Here is a 16,208-nt window from a genome sequence, read left to right as displayed (position 1 = left end):
GGAGTTTAGTGCCTCTACTCACCAATCGCTGAGGCCTTAAGACGCTTGTACCCCCGCCATCTTGCCGCTGGTACATCTGGAATCCATCCAAAATGGTCCGCCGAATAGTAGAGACCAAGACATTGGGACACAATCGTGGCTTCAGCGCACTGGCATGTGGCCCAATCCTGCACGGGTTATCTGCCCTTAGACCTCATTTAACCCTCCATATGGGTTGACAGCTCCCCCGGTCCCCCTAGGCCTCCTCCAGCAGAGTGCAGAAGCTGGAATGGTGGCATTACACAGCTGCTTCCGTGGACCTTGGCGGCCACCATCTTGCCACATGTCACATGTGGCCACAGCTCCTCCTCTATCAGCCATGCCCAGAGTGGATGAAGTATCGAGCCCGGCAGACCTGTTGTTTCATGTCTGCACTCATGCAAAGTTTCTAGAACAGTTCTCCAGAACCCAACCCCTCACTATCCTTTTTTCGAAGGCTCTCATCTCTTCAGTCTCCGCTAAGACCCCCTGGTCATGGCTCTCAGACTAACGGAAATTTTCTAAAATTCTTTTTCATTAATATCTGCCAGTCTATACTGGTGGCTAAAGTGAAAAAAAACGAAGCAAGATTTCTCTATAGTCAAGCATGACTGCACTACTGAGATGAACAGAGATATATTGAAGCTAGGGAATGCTTTTAGACACATGCACGGAAAAATGTCTGCCTTGCAGTGTCAAATGTTGGCCTCTACTAGCGGGATCAATGACTTCAAAAACCGACTGGGTATAAATCTGTGTGATAGGCTTTCTAAAGATGGGGAAGGGTACAGATACTGTTGCCAATCTAGAATCCTGACTCAAAACCGGTTGGATGTCTCCATATGTTCTCCTTTATTTGCCGTTTAAAGGGCCCACCATGTCCCCATGAGTACAGGTCCTCTCCCAGACCCCTACGGCCTGCTGCCTCCCTGAGGGAACAGCGGCACCACGGAAACCAGCCGCACTATAATTATTCCTGCGTCTTTCAATGACGTAAGTGGCGTGATGACGTCATCGTGCCGCTTGCGCCGTTGAATGACAGGGCAAGGCAGCCTGCCAATCAGCGCCTTTCACGTTGAAAGGTGCTGATTGGCTGGGCAGAATGACCTGCCCTGCCACTCAGCGCCTTTTAACGATGCAAGCGGCACTATTATGTCATCGCGGCCTGCATTGCAAGAGGATGGCACGGGAACGGGTTTAAAGGAGTATGTAAAGTTTTTCTTTTCTTTTTTTTTGTTACAAGTGTGAGGTCTGTATGTGGGGACTATATGTGGAGCACTATCAACAGGGGATGGGGTTATATGTGGAGCACCATCTACAGGGGTGGGTGATATATGTGGAGCTATAGGTGGGTTAATATCTACACGGGGGCCTATATACAGAGCACTATCTACAAGGGGCTATATGTGGGGCGGGATCTATGTAGGGCACTATCTACAGGGGCACTATGTATGTGGGGCACGGTCTACAGGGGGTACTATGTATGTGGGGTACGGTCTATAGGGGACTATGTGGGGCACTGTCTACAGCAGGCTCTATGGGGAGCACTAACTACAGGCGTATTGTGTGTGTGTGTGTGTGTGTGTGTGTGTGTGTGTGTGTGTGTGTGTGTGTGTGTGTGGGATACAGTGTGTGGTACTATTTTAATCAGGGACACAGTGTATGGTGCTATGATAATCAGGCACACATTATATGGTTGTATTAAAATTAGAGGTGCAGTGTATGGCGCTATTATATTTAGGGGCATTGTGTGTGGCACTATGAGAATTTTATTTTCGTTTATAAGTGTAGAAATGTTTGAAAAGTAAGAAGCTGAAGACATCGAAGCGAAAAACTGCAGAAATGGGCAATGGCCGGGAGAAGTCATCATAGAGGTCTGGACCGGATGGAGACATCACCTGTGAGTCACTTAATGTAAATATTTAATCTTCCTCTAAATCAGTACTGTAGTTACTGTATGATCTGCAGCGAGACAACGGGTGTTATGTTTTTTGTTTTTTTATGAGGCTGCTAGTGATGAACAGTCATGGGATGTCAATCAAGATGGGGGGGGGTGCCACTTCAATTTTCGCCTCAGGCATCAGAAAAGATAGAATTGGCCCTGTAAGCAGTTACATGTTCAAGACCGTGATGCAATTATACTTGCGGTAAGGTCTAAAGACAAAATGCTATACAATAACACCAGAGTATCTCTTCCCCAGATTTTTCTGTTCATACCTAAGCTTTTATTTACCCTGCCAAGCTGAGATTTGTGTATGGCCCGTTTAAACACTTCTTTACTTCTCCGACTCTGGCCCTGGCTTGGGACTGCTCCTCGTATGGCTAACTGCAACAGCATCTGCGGGAGATGTGTAATTTTATTTCCCATCAAACTAAGTTCTTGTGACTGTGCAACATATCCTTCTCACAGGGGTAAATTAAGTACCTACCCTCCACTATTTCTCATCCGTGGGATCTCTAAGTAGCTCCCTTGGGACACTTTGTATATGCTTTATTCCTCCTCAGGTTGCTGTAAACACTGCCATAATAGTTTTCTAGTTTAGGGACAAGGTCTGCACATGTTGTTAACTGTCAGTTAAGTGTTGTTAAGAGGGGGCCCACAGTGTCTCCTACCCTCAGAGCATACTGTATGTTTTTAGGATTTATTTTGTATCCTAATGATGTCATATTGTTTTTCCTCTACAGATTTGTTGCTTTTGCTATGCGTGTGGGCGGTGTAAATGTTTCTGCCCTCCACCTCGGTGCTCCTCCTAAGATGACCCTCACCTTCCAGGCCGTCTCTTGTCTGGTTTCCCTCTGTATCATATCCCACATGATGCTACTAATAGAGTTCAGGCCACAAACATTTCAAACCATTTCCCAAGTTTAAAAAAGCAATAGTTCTGGACTATGTTAAAAACATATCTCCTAACATTATTTGTTTGCAAGAAACCCATCTGTCTGGTGTGAAAATTCTGGCTCTAAAAAGGGTCTGGATAGCAAAAGGCTTCCAAGCCACATACGCAAATGACTCGAGGGGATTCGTTACTTATTGCCCAATCCTGGTCTTTTGAGACGATCCAGGTGGCGTGTGATCATTATTAAAGGTATGATATAGTCCATGGTCTCATTTCACACTTTGTAATAACCATTGTCTGATTATATGTGTGCCCCACCCCGTTAATTTAGACTTTCTGGATTAACTTTCCACTCACCTGGCTTCCTTCCCGACTGCCTATTGATTGGGGACTTTAGTGCAGTGCTCACTCCATCGTTACCTGCTTGGGTTCCTCTGACACTGACAATGGACCATTTAACTCCTGGTGTTCCTCTATCAATTATAATGATATTTGGCATTGGAAGTTTCCCTCCCATTACTTGACTTATCATAAAAACATTATCACGCATAAGCCTTACCTTTTAGGATCTCCTCCCCATGGTTGTGAAGGTATGGATGTAGCAATCTTTATTTTGACTCTGATAAATTGATGCAGCACGATAACTTATCACTTAAGCCATTAAAAACCTTTGAAAAAAGTAGTTAAAGTTTCTTGCCCCTATATATTAAAAGTCAAAGTTAAAGATCGCAACATCTGTAAGCTATACTCCGCAGGGCATTTCTCACCATTCCACTATGTTAGTTACTATTCAATCAGGCCCTCCTTCTTGGGCTAAACCCATGTTGGCTACAATTTCACATAGTTAAGGAAAAGGTCAGAATTACCTATGAGGATTGTTGGTAATTAATTCTGCTCATCCTGACCCCCTTGTTAAATGGGATGCACCCAAGGCCAGGATAAGAGGAGTCTTTGCTTTAGGAATCGCCTCCTACAGACACAATGTACATCAACATGAGAGTGATTTGGTGAGGAAAATTGAGAAAGGGGAACGTGTCTATGCAACGGACGCTATAGTCCACAATAGACGTCGAAGGGCATACTTTCAGAGGGAACATTTGCTTCTGTTAAAAGACAAAATATAGAAAAACTCATCTCTAGAGATAGTGTCATATTTGCTATAGCTGATAAGAATGAAAAATTGCTTGCGTATCTAGCGCAATCTGATAGACTATGCACTTCTAAACCCAATATTGTTCACCAAAGTTGTGTCTTACTAGATCGAACCGCGATTTCCCAGACACCTCTGCCTTTCTAGATGAATTCCCCCTTTGGAAATTAACAGATGTGCAATCCGCCCTGTTAGATTTTCCCCTTTCAGCATTCGAAGTTGAGTAAGCTTTATTATCCCTACCTGTAGGAAGGACAGTGGGTATGGACCGTCTTGTCAATGACTCATACAAGCTCTAGGTGGAGATACTCGTTCCCCTGTCATTAGAAGTTTTCAAGAATACTCAAAAACTAAGTACTCTCCAAATTCAGGAATCATTGGTGCTGGTCAGGGAAGGAGTCAAGTCTTCCTAGTTTCTACCAACCCATCCCCCTTCTCAATACAGATATTACAATTCTAGCTAAAATTCTTACTAACAGACAAAGTTGTTTTAACCCTTATTCACCCAGATCAAACATGCTTTATGCTGGGAATGGCCACAGATCTTAACATGAGTATGCTCTTTCTCAAAGATTAGCAAATTACCCAACATTTGTTAAGTGTCTGATTTCATCAAACCGTCTGTCAGATCCGATTGCCCTGAAAAGTCATGTATGACACTGAGGTCTTCTAGAACTGTATCCAACCCCTTTCACGCTCTTCAATGCCAAGACAGCATTAGTAATGTCAAAGTGACAGCACCATATTTGGCTATGAGTAAACGGATGGTAGCAAGCAGCCTGTTTAACCCCTTAATGACATAACACGCACTAGATTGTGGGAAATATGGAGCGGGCTCACGGACCGAGCTTGCTCCATACTCAGCGGGTGGCGGCTGTGTTATAACACAGCCGACACCTCACTGCAACGGGCTGAATCAAATATCACTATGATTCCGCCCGTCAATCGCGACCGCAGTATTTCAATTGTTAGAATCACGAGGGCGCATCCTCAAACACGCCATCGCACCCCACACCCGATGGGATCGGCCGGTGACTATGGGTGTCATGGCAGACTGGGGGCCTAATGAAGGCCCCCAGGTCTGCCATCTTTGTACTCCTTTGAGTATAAAGGAGTACTCCAGGGCTTCCAAGGAGGCCGTCAGTATCCTGATATAATGCAATACATTAGTATTGGAGTATATCATGCAAGCTACCCAATGATCACTGGTTCTGTCAGGGATCATTACCATGTATATTGTTTGAAAAATATTATCCTCACACATATGTATATACATTTCAGTTCTTTGTGTAATATACTGATATATATATAGAACAAGTTCTTTGTTCATGTCGGACACACCTATGGAAGACACCGCCCCCTGGAATGCAAGAAGAGTGTACAGAAGAATTTGCAGCTGAGTAGCCGGTGGGGGCTTGGGCACTCCCACATCCCTAGGGAGGGGTCTTTCCTTTGTGTTTCTTTGTTCTGAATAAAGTTCAGCTCTCTTCCTGGCTGATCTGGGGAAAGCGGTGTACCAACATCTCTGGCTGGTTTACTTCTTTCCAGGCATGCCTTCAGCTTTCAATTTACAGAGGTGGTTATTCGGTGTGAAATAACGGGGGAAGGAAGACACCCTGAAATACGGACCTGACATCTTTGGCGCCCGAACAGGGACCTCACTCGAGGAAATATCAAAATCTGGATAACAGACAATCACAGGGTGAAACAGAGGACCCAGGATTGCCCACTGATAATGAATTTGATCACCTCCACAATAACACGGTAAGCGAGTTAATTTTATAAATCTTCGTCTTATCTGTGTTAGTGGACAGTCTTGTGGCGATCTGTAGAACCCTTTTGTTGATTTCCTGGATTATCTCAGGCGACAGAGGTGATATTTTCCGCTGTGAGGTCGCAAACCTGTGAGACTTTAGTTGCGCCCGACTAACCATACTCTGGGTAATTAGGGACTAGATAGAAAATATAACAGACCGGAGAGCTGTAGACTGCGAAATTTTTATATTTCCAGCGAGGCCAGAGAGTCTAGATAAAGATTGTTATATCCTAGCGAGATGTAATAAATACATTGCAGACTAGAGATTGTACGATTTCGGCGAGACTTATAGTTGCAGACTGCGAAATAGTAATACTTCCGGCCAGACCAAGAGTTGTAGACCGAAATTTGTTATATAAATTACGTGTATAATATAGACTGTTAGGCATATGATTTAGTGAAATGAAGAGAAGGGAAGCAGTATGTGAGTAAAATAAAGAAATTGATGGAAGTGTGTGGAATCCATAGAGGAGGGCGGCTGCAAGCCGGAGATTGGGCAAAAGGTATTCTGGAGAACAAAGGGAAGTTGGAAGGTAGTAAGTTGATGGAAAGTGCTTTAGAGGGATTTGCAGAAGAGTAAGTTAGGAATAAGAAAGGTATTATATTATGTTATATGTATTAGAAAACAAAAGAACAGCCCCCACCTTATAATGGCTCTGTAAGGAACAAGCCCCACCTTATAATGGCGTCTGTACCTCATGTCGAGTGTGTTGTTTCCAATGGGAGAGGCTGCCCCCCCCTGCCCATGATGTGGCCACGCCCGGCCCAACCAAATCAGTAGGAAATAATCACCTTGTTAATTTTGTCATTTGTAACACATGCTGCAGTGTCTTTTCTATTTTTAGATTCCATTCTAGTGTGCTGGACGCTGTTCACTGATGAAACAACGCGTCATCATAATATAGAGATGGTGTCCGATAGATTGGACTGTTACAGATTATGTGTTTGATGTTTTGGACGTAGATAATTCCTATACAATGGTGTGATGAATGATTGCAGATACGTACGTTGTTTTACCGCCATTGAAAGTGTTAAGATTGTGAGACTAGAAGCTGTGAGGAGTGAGTGTGTGACCCCCCCCCCTGTAGTATGCTGTGTTTGGGAGGAGGAGGGGGGGCTGACTGGGTGCAGTCTGCAGACAAAGGATTTCAATATGCACTGCTTTTAGATAGATATATATATATATATATATATATATATATATATATGATGTTGTTTATAAAAGTTACGATATTTATGTGTTATGATGTGATCAGATTTAATGTGTTTTGATGTTAATTCAGATGTATTAAACTATAGATACTGTGAGACACAGGGTTTTGAAAATATATGTGCCCCCCACCGTTCCCTATTTTTATATACAGTTTATTGGTTTGCAGTAATTAATGTTATCAGATATAATATTTTCTGTTTTATTGAATAACTAACTACAATTGTTTTTGATTTCACACATGAGTTATGTCATTGTGAAGATAAAATGTATTTTCGTCAGGAAAAAGTCATTTTTGTTTCAGGCTGTTGTACATTACAGGGGGTTAAACTAGTGCCCGACTTTGTTATGTTGAGATTTAGTTTTGAACTCTGCTACATTACTTTCGCAGAGTCCACAAAGGGGGGAATGGTGAAGGAACTGATCAGGTACAATTTTGGTTTGTTTTGAATAATGAATTTGATTTCAGGAGATCTACAAAATGTGTATGAGACCCCAATGAGTAATCCAGACTAAATGTGTATGAGAGTACCCTAAATGTTGAGGTTTTTCTGTGTAGATGGTTCCAGATCTTTCCAGAACGGTGAATATGGCACTGGGTATGCTGTGCTGTAGTCTCCACCCAATATGAGGTATTATGTAAAAGACCATCCCCCTCTAGCAAATTTACACAGGAGGCAGAGGTGACGTCACTCACAGATGAGTCTTTACAGATTTAGATGGGGAGAAGGCAAAAAAAAATAAAATTGTCTGAACATTGTTTCTTTTATGCCAGATTTCAGTAACATATTTTTATTTGTTTTTGTATTAATCAAGTATTTGCAGAACCTGATAAAAGTGAGATTCTCAAAGTGTTCTGGATTATCAGATGAGTGTGGAGAAGTGTATAATATTTGGTTTTATTTTAGAAAATGAAGACGCCATCCCTTTGAGATGTTCTATCTATAGGTGACATGGGTTTTTAATGTAAATTTGTAATGTAGAGATACTTCATCATATACAGTATGTACAAGACAGGATACGAGGCACCAGGTAAATTACCCAGAAACCACTCTCACCTTCTTGTTCATCTCAAGGAGCAGAGCTGGAGGTGCTCGCTGAGGCTGGTAACCTGGCAGAAGGTAAGACGGCCGACACTTACACTGACTCTAGGTACGCTTTTGGCATCGCCCACAATTATGGGCCCATTGGTAGTAGGAACTTTATTGGATCATCGGGTAAGCCAATTCAGAAAGCAAGAGAAGACAGAACGGACAACAAGAGTATGTGCGGCCAGGTGTCAGTAAATTGGCATGTCCCTGGATACAATAATGCCACCACTAGGTTTGTAGCAGCCGGCATGATGTGCGCACGGCATGACATAGGTAAAACAGCAAAGGTACCTGTGAAAAGTGCAGCCCAGCCAGATTACCCGTCCCAGCGACTGCAGAACATACAACTACCCGAGGTAGAAGTGTATGACTATGTGCTCGTGTGTGTAGATCTGTTCTCAGGGGGGCCTGAAGCCCGGCCGGTATCTTCCCCACTGCAGACGTTGTATGTTAAGTGACAGGGGAACAGTGTTATCCCAAAGTTAGTTTGTTTAATAACTGTATTTAAGAAGTGTTGTGGGAATATTAAATACTGAGGTTAAGTTTTATGTAAAGTTCTAGACTAGCCTCAGCATTGGACTGTTGGATGTGTCAGATAAAAGGTACAGAAGCGGAATATTCCCATTCGAAAACATTTTTGTTTATTTTTGTTGTTGTTGTGAAAGGGAAATTTTAGAGCAGAGAATTCTGTGCAGTGTATATGAGTATGTATAGATATATATATATATATATATATATATATATATAAAGAAGAAGAATCAGTTTGTAGGTATCAGTTTTAGTTACTGCCCAGTGTGAACGTTTAACATAAATCTGTTATTGTTAATGTTTTTCTTCAAGTTAATTATCTGATTAAGATCAATTACTGATTAGGCTATGAAAAGCTTGTTCTTCACAGGAAGAGTCCAACTGGGAGCGGAAGGCGTGAGAACCAGATTCTGACAGAATGTGGACGGATAAAGGAAGGTAAACCGGTAGCGCCCAATGCATTCTTGATAGCCCTTGTATTGATGTTGTATGACCTCACATATGCCCCAAGACTGCAAGGATCGACGTGGTAAGATCTAATTGGTATGTCCCAGACTTTACAGCTGTTGCTGCTAAATTCTGTTAGAGCGGTTTGATTTTCCAGCAGAACAGTCCTGGCAGACCGGTGCCAACCTTATCATACCCGCCTCCCACAAAGAGAACCGACCTTGAGAGGCCTTCCCAGGTAGAACGAACCAGATTAGAGTAAGAAAAATTGGGTTGAGACACTTGTCAGATAAACATGTGGAATCTGTGTATATTTCTGTGAGGTGGAGATGTTCTAGGTAGTCAGCTGAGACTAAGGTACAAATCCTGCTGAAAAAGTATCACCAAGTGCAAATGAAATGTACCTAGTAATCACACATCTTCTAGGTGCCCTGTCCATTGTAACAGAGAAGTTTTTTCCTTATATAAAGGTGTTTGATGTCGTTTAAGGGCCTGACATTATTGTATGTACTTAGAACAACATTTATAGTGTATGCGGATGATGTTATCACCAGATTAGTATTTATTTTAACAATTGACAAGAGTTGGGGGTCCCCAGCAAGTGCCAGTAAATATGAACGAAAATACTTTTAACACGATGAACTCCATTAATGAGATGCGGCAGGCACAGCCGGAGCCAGTACAACGCGTTTATCATGAACTGACGGCAGTGTCACAATTCAAAGCAGCCGCCCAGACAAGTAACTTGCCTGAGGAAGAGTACAGATACGGAGGGTTTGTGGTAGTCACAATACAACTCCACTAATCCTCCTACGTGGGATCTCACCCCAGGCTCACAGCATGAGGTGTTATGTACAGCACGGTGACGTAAACTGAAGGAGACGGTGTCGGACAGATGAGAAGGACCAAACCAAGTCCTGATGACATCAGCAAATATCAAAGTAAAGACCAGAGACCTGAGTGAATCTGTCAGCAGTATCAAGTGTTTTGATAAGTAAGTGGCTAGGAAGGGGTAATAATAACTCCCCCACTGGACACCAACGTAGTCTGACTCCACAATTGTGTGGGTTACTCTGAGGGTGACAGTCAGTGAAGAGCAGAAGACAGGAGAAGAAGGGGACGATGATGTACAGGACTGGCAATGAACTGATGGGACCCGAAACCTGAGGGTGATCGCATGAGATTGGTGATAGCATTATGTTATTAGTTGAGGCCCTATTGTTTATAATGTCTGAGGTTTATAATTATAATGTGTGTAAATATTCCACGGTGCTGCAAATTACAATCTGAGGAGTTTTATGTGAAGGTGTGAGGTGAAGGTTACTGTGCTGCCCATGACCTGTTATATCTGCAGGGGTAAAAGTCCCATTAGGACAGTAAGTGACAGTGCGACAATTATTACCATTAATAAAAATGTAGACTGGATTAATTATATATATATATATATATATATATATTACAACCAGCAGCTGTTTGTAGATTATACCAAGACAACCATCCTGTATCCTGAGGAGAATAGGGAAAGTTAGGACCACTCCGACACCTTGGAAGTCCAGGTACAAAGGGGGGTTACTCATCAGGAGTAGCTCGTCTCAAGCTGGTCAAGAAATCCAAAACCCCTACCCGCCTGGTTCGAGTGGTCAGTGGTAGATTGATAGGCAAGACTCAGGGACAGAGTAATAATATTTTTAGGGGGGACTGTCAGGGATCATTACAATGTATATTGTTTGAAAAATATTATCCTCACACATATGTATATACATTTCAGTTCTTTGTGTAATATACTGATATATATATATATATATATAACAAGTTCTTTGTTCATGTCGGACAAACCTATGGAAGACACCGCCCCCTGGAATGCAAGAAGAGTGTACAGAAGAATTTGCAGCTGAGAAGCCGGTGGGGGCTTGGGCACTCCCACATCCCTAGGGAGGGGTCTTTCCTGTGTGTTTCTTTGTTCTGAATAAAGTGCAGCTCTCTTCCTGGCTGATCTGGGGAAAGCTGTGTACCAACATCTCTGGCTGGTTTACTTCTTTCCAGGCATGCTTTCAGCTTTCAATTTACAGAGGTGGTTATTCGGTGTGAAATAACAGGGGAAGGAAGACACCCTGAAATACGGACCCGACAGTTCAAGTTAATAAAAAAAGTTAAAAACAGTTAAATAAAGTTTTTTATGATGTTCCAAAATAAATATATATATACACACATGTATCTGCCCCTAGTGCCAGTGCCAACATTTAAAGTGCCAGTGTCGACTTAGATAGTGCCACAGTGCCCATGGAGATAGTGCCATAAACCGTGCCCGATTAGATAGCGCATATATATATATATATATATATATATATATATATATATATATATACACACACACACACACACACACACACACACGTACACATACATAAATACTCAAGCTGTTATTGCTTCACAGATAAAGTTTATTTGCTGCATTCACTTAAGTAAAGAAAGAGTTAATCACAGCAAATGTCTGGTCAATTGTTGCCTATCCACCTGCACCTTACAGTCATATAAAGATAACAGTACAAATGTTCTTCTATAGATATTAAAAACATTGTTTATTACCTCATTTTAAAATGCTTACGTTCCTTCACTCTTCTCACTTTGGTTAAGTTAAGTTCTTTGTCTAGGTAGTCGGTTAACTCATAAACCTGGAGACCACTCTTTTTCTCACATGAGCAGGATGCACCTGACATAAAGCTAAGAGATATAATATTTGTGATTATTATACAAAAAGTACAAAATGACGTGTGGTTAAAATTAAACTGGGTAAATCTGGGAAGTCTGCTTGTGCCAGGAGTTCAGATGTCTTACCCACCCCCAAAAGTAGCACCCTGAGCACAAAATTCCCTGGCATTTTTATGAACGCATCTGCTGAGTCCTGCCGTCTTAGTTCTCCCTTTTTTCTCCTGAAAATCTGCAGAGGACTTAACTATAAAGACCAAAACACACACCCAAAAACATCAGCTATACTAACATATTTTCTATTTAATATGATTAATATAGTAAAAGGATTAAATGGAATAATGTTGTCCCGGAGCTCCTTAAAGAAAGGCCTCATGCACACGGCCGTGCCTGTAATCATGGACTGCATGCTCCATAATTCCCGGCACGGTTCTACGGCACAGACAACATTCCGTAGCGATACGGAAAGGTGTCCGCAGCCAATAGAAGCGGGCAGATCCGTAATTGCGGACTGTATTATGGCCCGCGATTACGGAGATTTTTTACAGTCGTGTGCATGGGTCCTTAGACAGTAAAATTTAGTCTCACCAGAGAGTAGATTTCAAATAGCCCTCAGTTGCTGGATTCACAAGTGTCTGCGGGATATATTTTAAACTCTTAAAACATGTCCTGCGATATACTCTATACAGATTTTCTTGGCTGGACGCTGCGGGAGGGTGTTGATGACTCATTCTAATTCCCAAATGCACTGTCTGGAATACACCTGCAGACCTTCACCGGGTTCAACGAACAGCTTAGTACAGTCAGCTTCACACCTGTGTCAAGGTAGCAGTTGGACACTGTGCAGAACCTTTGAGGTTTGCTTTTCCCATGGTTTTAATTCAGAATACTTACAATGTAAGGGTATGTTCATACGTAGAGATGAGCGAACTTATGAAAAGTTCGGTTTGGCTAGTTCGCCGAATTTCACGAAAAAGTTCGATTCTGAGAGAACCTGTAATTTCCGTGCGCCGAGCATGGTACTGTCCAGGGTGCTGAAAGAGTTAATGGGCTGCACTAACTCTTTCAGCAACCTTGACAGTACCATGCTCGGCGCGCGGAAAATACAATTTTAATGTAATAAAAATAAAAAAAATACGTTCATACTTACATTCCTCCTGTCCGGCCTCCAGCGATGACGTTTCATCCATGTCGCCGCTGCAGCCAATCACAGGCTGTAGTGGCGGTCACGCACGTCACGTGACTGCCTCTGCAGCCAATCACAGGCTGCAGCGGCCTCTGCAGCCAATCACAGGCTGCCGCGGCCTCTCAGCGTCATACACTCCTCAACATCTGTACGCTCCTCTCCTGAAATATTCTGTGCTGCTGTGAACTCTGCTCTTAGCATTACGTAGCTCTCAGTCTGTTACCTCTCCTCCACTCCTGTCCTCAATAACATCTTCACATGATTGCCAAGTCACCACCCCGCACAAGATCCGCACGCTCATCTCCTGAAATACTCTGTGCTGCTGTGAACTCTGCTCTTACCATTACGTGGTGACTTGCCAATCATGTGAAGGTGTTATTGAGGACAGGAGTGGAGGAGAGGTAACAGACTGAGAGCTACGTAATGGTAAGAGCAGAGTTCACAGCAGCACAGAGTCTGCACGCTCCTCTCCTGAAATACTCTGTGCTGCTGTGAACTCTGCTCTTACCATTACGTAACTCTCAGTATGTTACCTCTCCTCCACTCCTGTCCTCAATAACACCTTCACATAATTAGCAAGTCACCACCCCGCACAAGATCCGCATGCTCATCTCCTGAAATACTCTGTGCTGTCTTAAACTCTGTGGACAGATCAGGATCCTGTTTCTTTTAAATGCTGCTGGGGAACCCGTTCGATCCACTATATAAGGCTGCGCCTCCATTCTCTTCTGCCCCAGTCACTTATTCCCAAGCACTGTAGCGCAGCCTTATATAGTGGATCGAGCGCGTTCCCCAGCAGCATTTAAAAGAAACAGGATCCTGACCTGTCCACAGAGTTTAAGGCAGCACAGAGTATTTCAGGAGATGAGCACAGCCGGGCACGGCCGGCCACGGGCAGCCGGTTGTTTTTCCGAGCCGTGCTCCCATTATAAAGTATAGGAGCACGGCCCGTAAAATAAAAAAAATAGAACATGTTCTATCTTTTTAACGGCACGGGCACCTTCCCGTGAGAAAACAGGAAGGTACCCGTGGCTAACAGAAATCTATGGGCCCGCTATTTCGGGTCGTAATTACGACCCGTAATAACGTGTGTTTTTACGGTCGTGTGCATGAGGCCCCGTAATGACGGGTGGCTACATGTGTGCACCAGTCATTACGGCAGCGTTGCTAGGCGACGTCAGTAAATAGTCACTGTCCAGGGTGCTGAAAGAGTTAACTGATCGGCAGTAACGGTTTCAGCACCCTGGACAGTGAATTCCGATCAGAATATAGAGTAACCTGTAAAAAAAAAAAAAGACGTTCATACTTACCGAGAACTTTCTGCTTCCTCCAGTCCGGTCTCCCGGCCGTTGCCTTGGTGACGCGTCCCTCTCGACATCCAGCCCGACATTCCTGGATGATGTTACAGCCCATGTGACCGCTGCAGCCAATCACAGGCTGCCGCGGCCTCTGCAGCCAATCACAGGCTGCAGCGGCCTCTGCAGCCAATCACAGGCTGCCGCGTCAGGAAAGAAGGTCGGACTGGAGGAAGAAGAGGGACTCGTCACCAAGACAACGACCGGGTACGCATGAAATGCTTTTTATTTTATTTTTAATCAGCAGCCTCTTTTCTCTATCAGTGATTGATAGAGACAAGTGGCTGCCGATTTGTATAATATTTTTGACCGGGTTCGGTCAAAACGTGTTCGGCCGAACCCGGTGAAGTTCAGATTCTCTGCGAACCGAACTTTTCCCGATGCACAGAAGGACATTTGTGAGACGCAGAACAACTGAAAAGATGCTGGAAGAGTGCTCGACGCCATCTGTCAAGCATGGTGGAGGTAATGTGATGGTCTGGGGTTGCTTTGGTGCTGGTAAAGTGGGAGATTTGTACAAGGTAAAAGGGATTTTGAATAAGGAAGGCCATCACTCCATTTTGCAACGCCATGCCATACCCTGTGGACAGCGCTTGATTGGAGCCAATTTCATCCTACAACAGGACAATGACCCAAAGCACACCTCCAAATTATGCAAGAACTATTTAGGAAAGACGCAGGCAGCTGGTATTCTATCTGTAATGGAGTGGCCAGCGCAGTCACCAGATCTCAACCCCATAGAGCTGTTGTGGGAGCAGCTTGACCGTATGGTACGCAAGAAGTGCCCATCAAGCCAATCCAACTTGTGGGAGGGCCTTCTGGAAGCATGGGGTGAAATTTCTACGGATTACCTCAGCAAATTAACAGCTAGAATGCCAAAGGTCTGCAATGCTGTAATTGCTGCAAATGGAGCATTCTTTGACAAAAGCAAAGTTTGAAGGAGAAAATTATTATTTCAAATAAAAATCATTATTTCTAACCTTGTCAATGACTAAATTTTCTAGTCATTTTGCAACTAATTTGATAAATATAAGTGTGAGTTTTCATGGAAAACACAAAATTGTCTGGGTGACCCCAAACTTTTGAACGGTAGTGTATATATGTATAAGCTTGGTTCTAGTATTGTATATATGTATGGGCTTGGTTCTGGAGCTGTAATTATATAGGATATATTTATAATTACAAAGTTGCTGGGCAGATGGAGTGGTTTTCAATTCATTGTATATTTAATGGGAACCAGTCAGGTAGCTTTAACCCCTTGAACCGCGACCATTCAGTATTACATGACCTGACAATATTCCCCTGTATGTTTTTTTTTTTCAGATGCAGCTAAATCTATAAAATTAAAAACTTTTAAAACGGCGCACACTATATTATAATTACTCTATAAGGGGTCATGGGGCAGTGCCGCTATCCTGAAGAGTCACATAGTCCTGCCTCCAAACCCACCTTTCCATGCTTGATTGACATCCCACTGGCTATTATACATCACTGCCAGTCTCCTCCAACTATCCTCGGATGTGCCATTGCCTTGTACTATTTGGGCACGCACCATGCAGCGAGGTGTACACTGCCCAACTTCATCGCTGCACCACGCATGACAGAGTTGGAGGAGGCTAGTAGTGATGTAGAACAGCCAGGTGGATGTCAAACAAGATCTGGGGGGCACCATTTACATTTTTTTCTCAGGCAGCACAAAAACTAGAAATCGGTCCTGGGTCCGGGGAGGCCTGAAGGGGCGTTTAAGTATGAGCGCTTGTTGCTAACATGCTCCCATATCGCAGGACATGGAGGTTAAAGTGTACCCCGCAACCACTTGTAAATCCAACAACGGAAGCCTGTTTGAAATCTATGTGGTAAGACT

At 43.3% G+C, this 16,208-nt stretch overlaps 1 protein-coding gene across 1 annotated transcript in view; it reads right to left on the bottom strand.

Moving 5' to 3' along the window:
• The window catches only part of B4GALNT2 (beta-1,4-N-acetyl-galactosaminyltransferase 2 (SID blood group)), a 118,349-nt gene extending 105,815 nt beyond the window's left edge, over positions 1 to 12,534 (bottom strand). The window contains exons 1-2 of the mRNA XM_075836742.1: positions 12,392 to 12,534; positions 11,684 to 11,818 (exon numbers count right to left, since the gene is read on the bottom strand). Coding sequence (XP_075692857.1) covers positions 11,684 to 11,818; positions 12,392 to 12,534 — 278 coding nt within the window. The remainder of the gene's footprint in view (positions 1 to 11,683; positions 11,819 to 12,391) is intronic.
• Positions 12,535 to 16,208: the final 3,674 nt, after the last annotated feature.

The sequence above is a fragment of the Rhinoderma darwinii genome, chromosome 9 (genome assembly GCF_050947455.1).
Source record: "Rhinoderma darwinii isolate aRhiDar2 chromosome 9, aRhiDar2.hap1, whole genome shotgun sequence".
NCBI lineage: Eukaryota > Metazoa > Chordata > Amphibia > Anura > Rhinodermatidae > Rhinoderma > Rhinoderma darwinii.
Note: the sequence above shows the minus strand (reverse complement) of the source record. Positions and strands in the feature narration are given on the sequence as shown.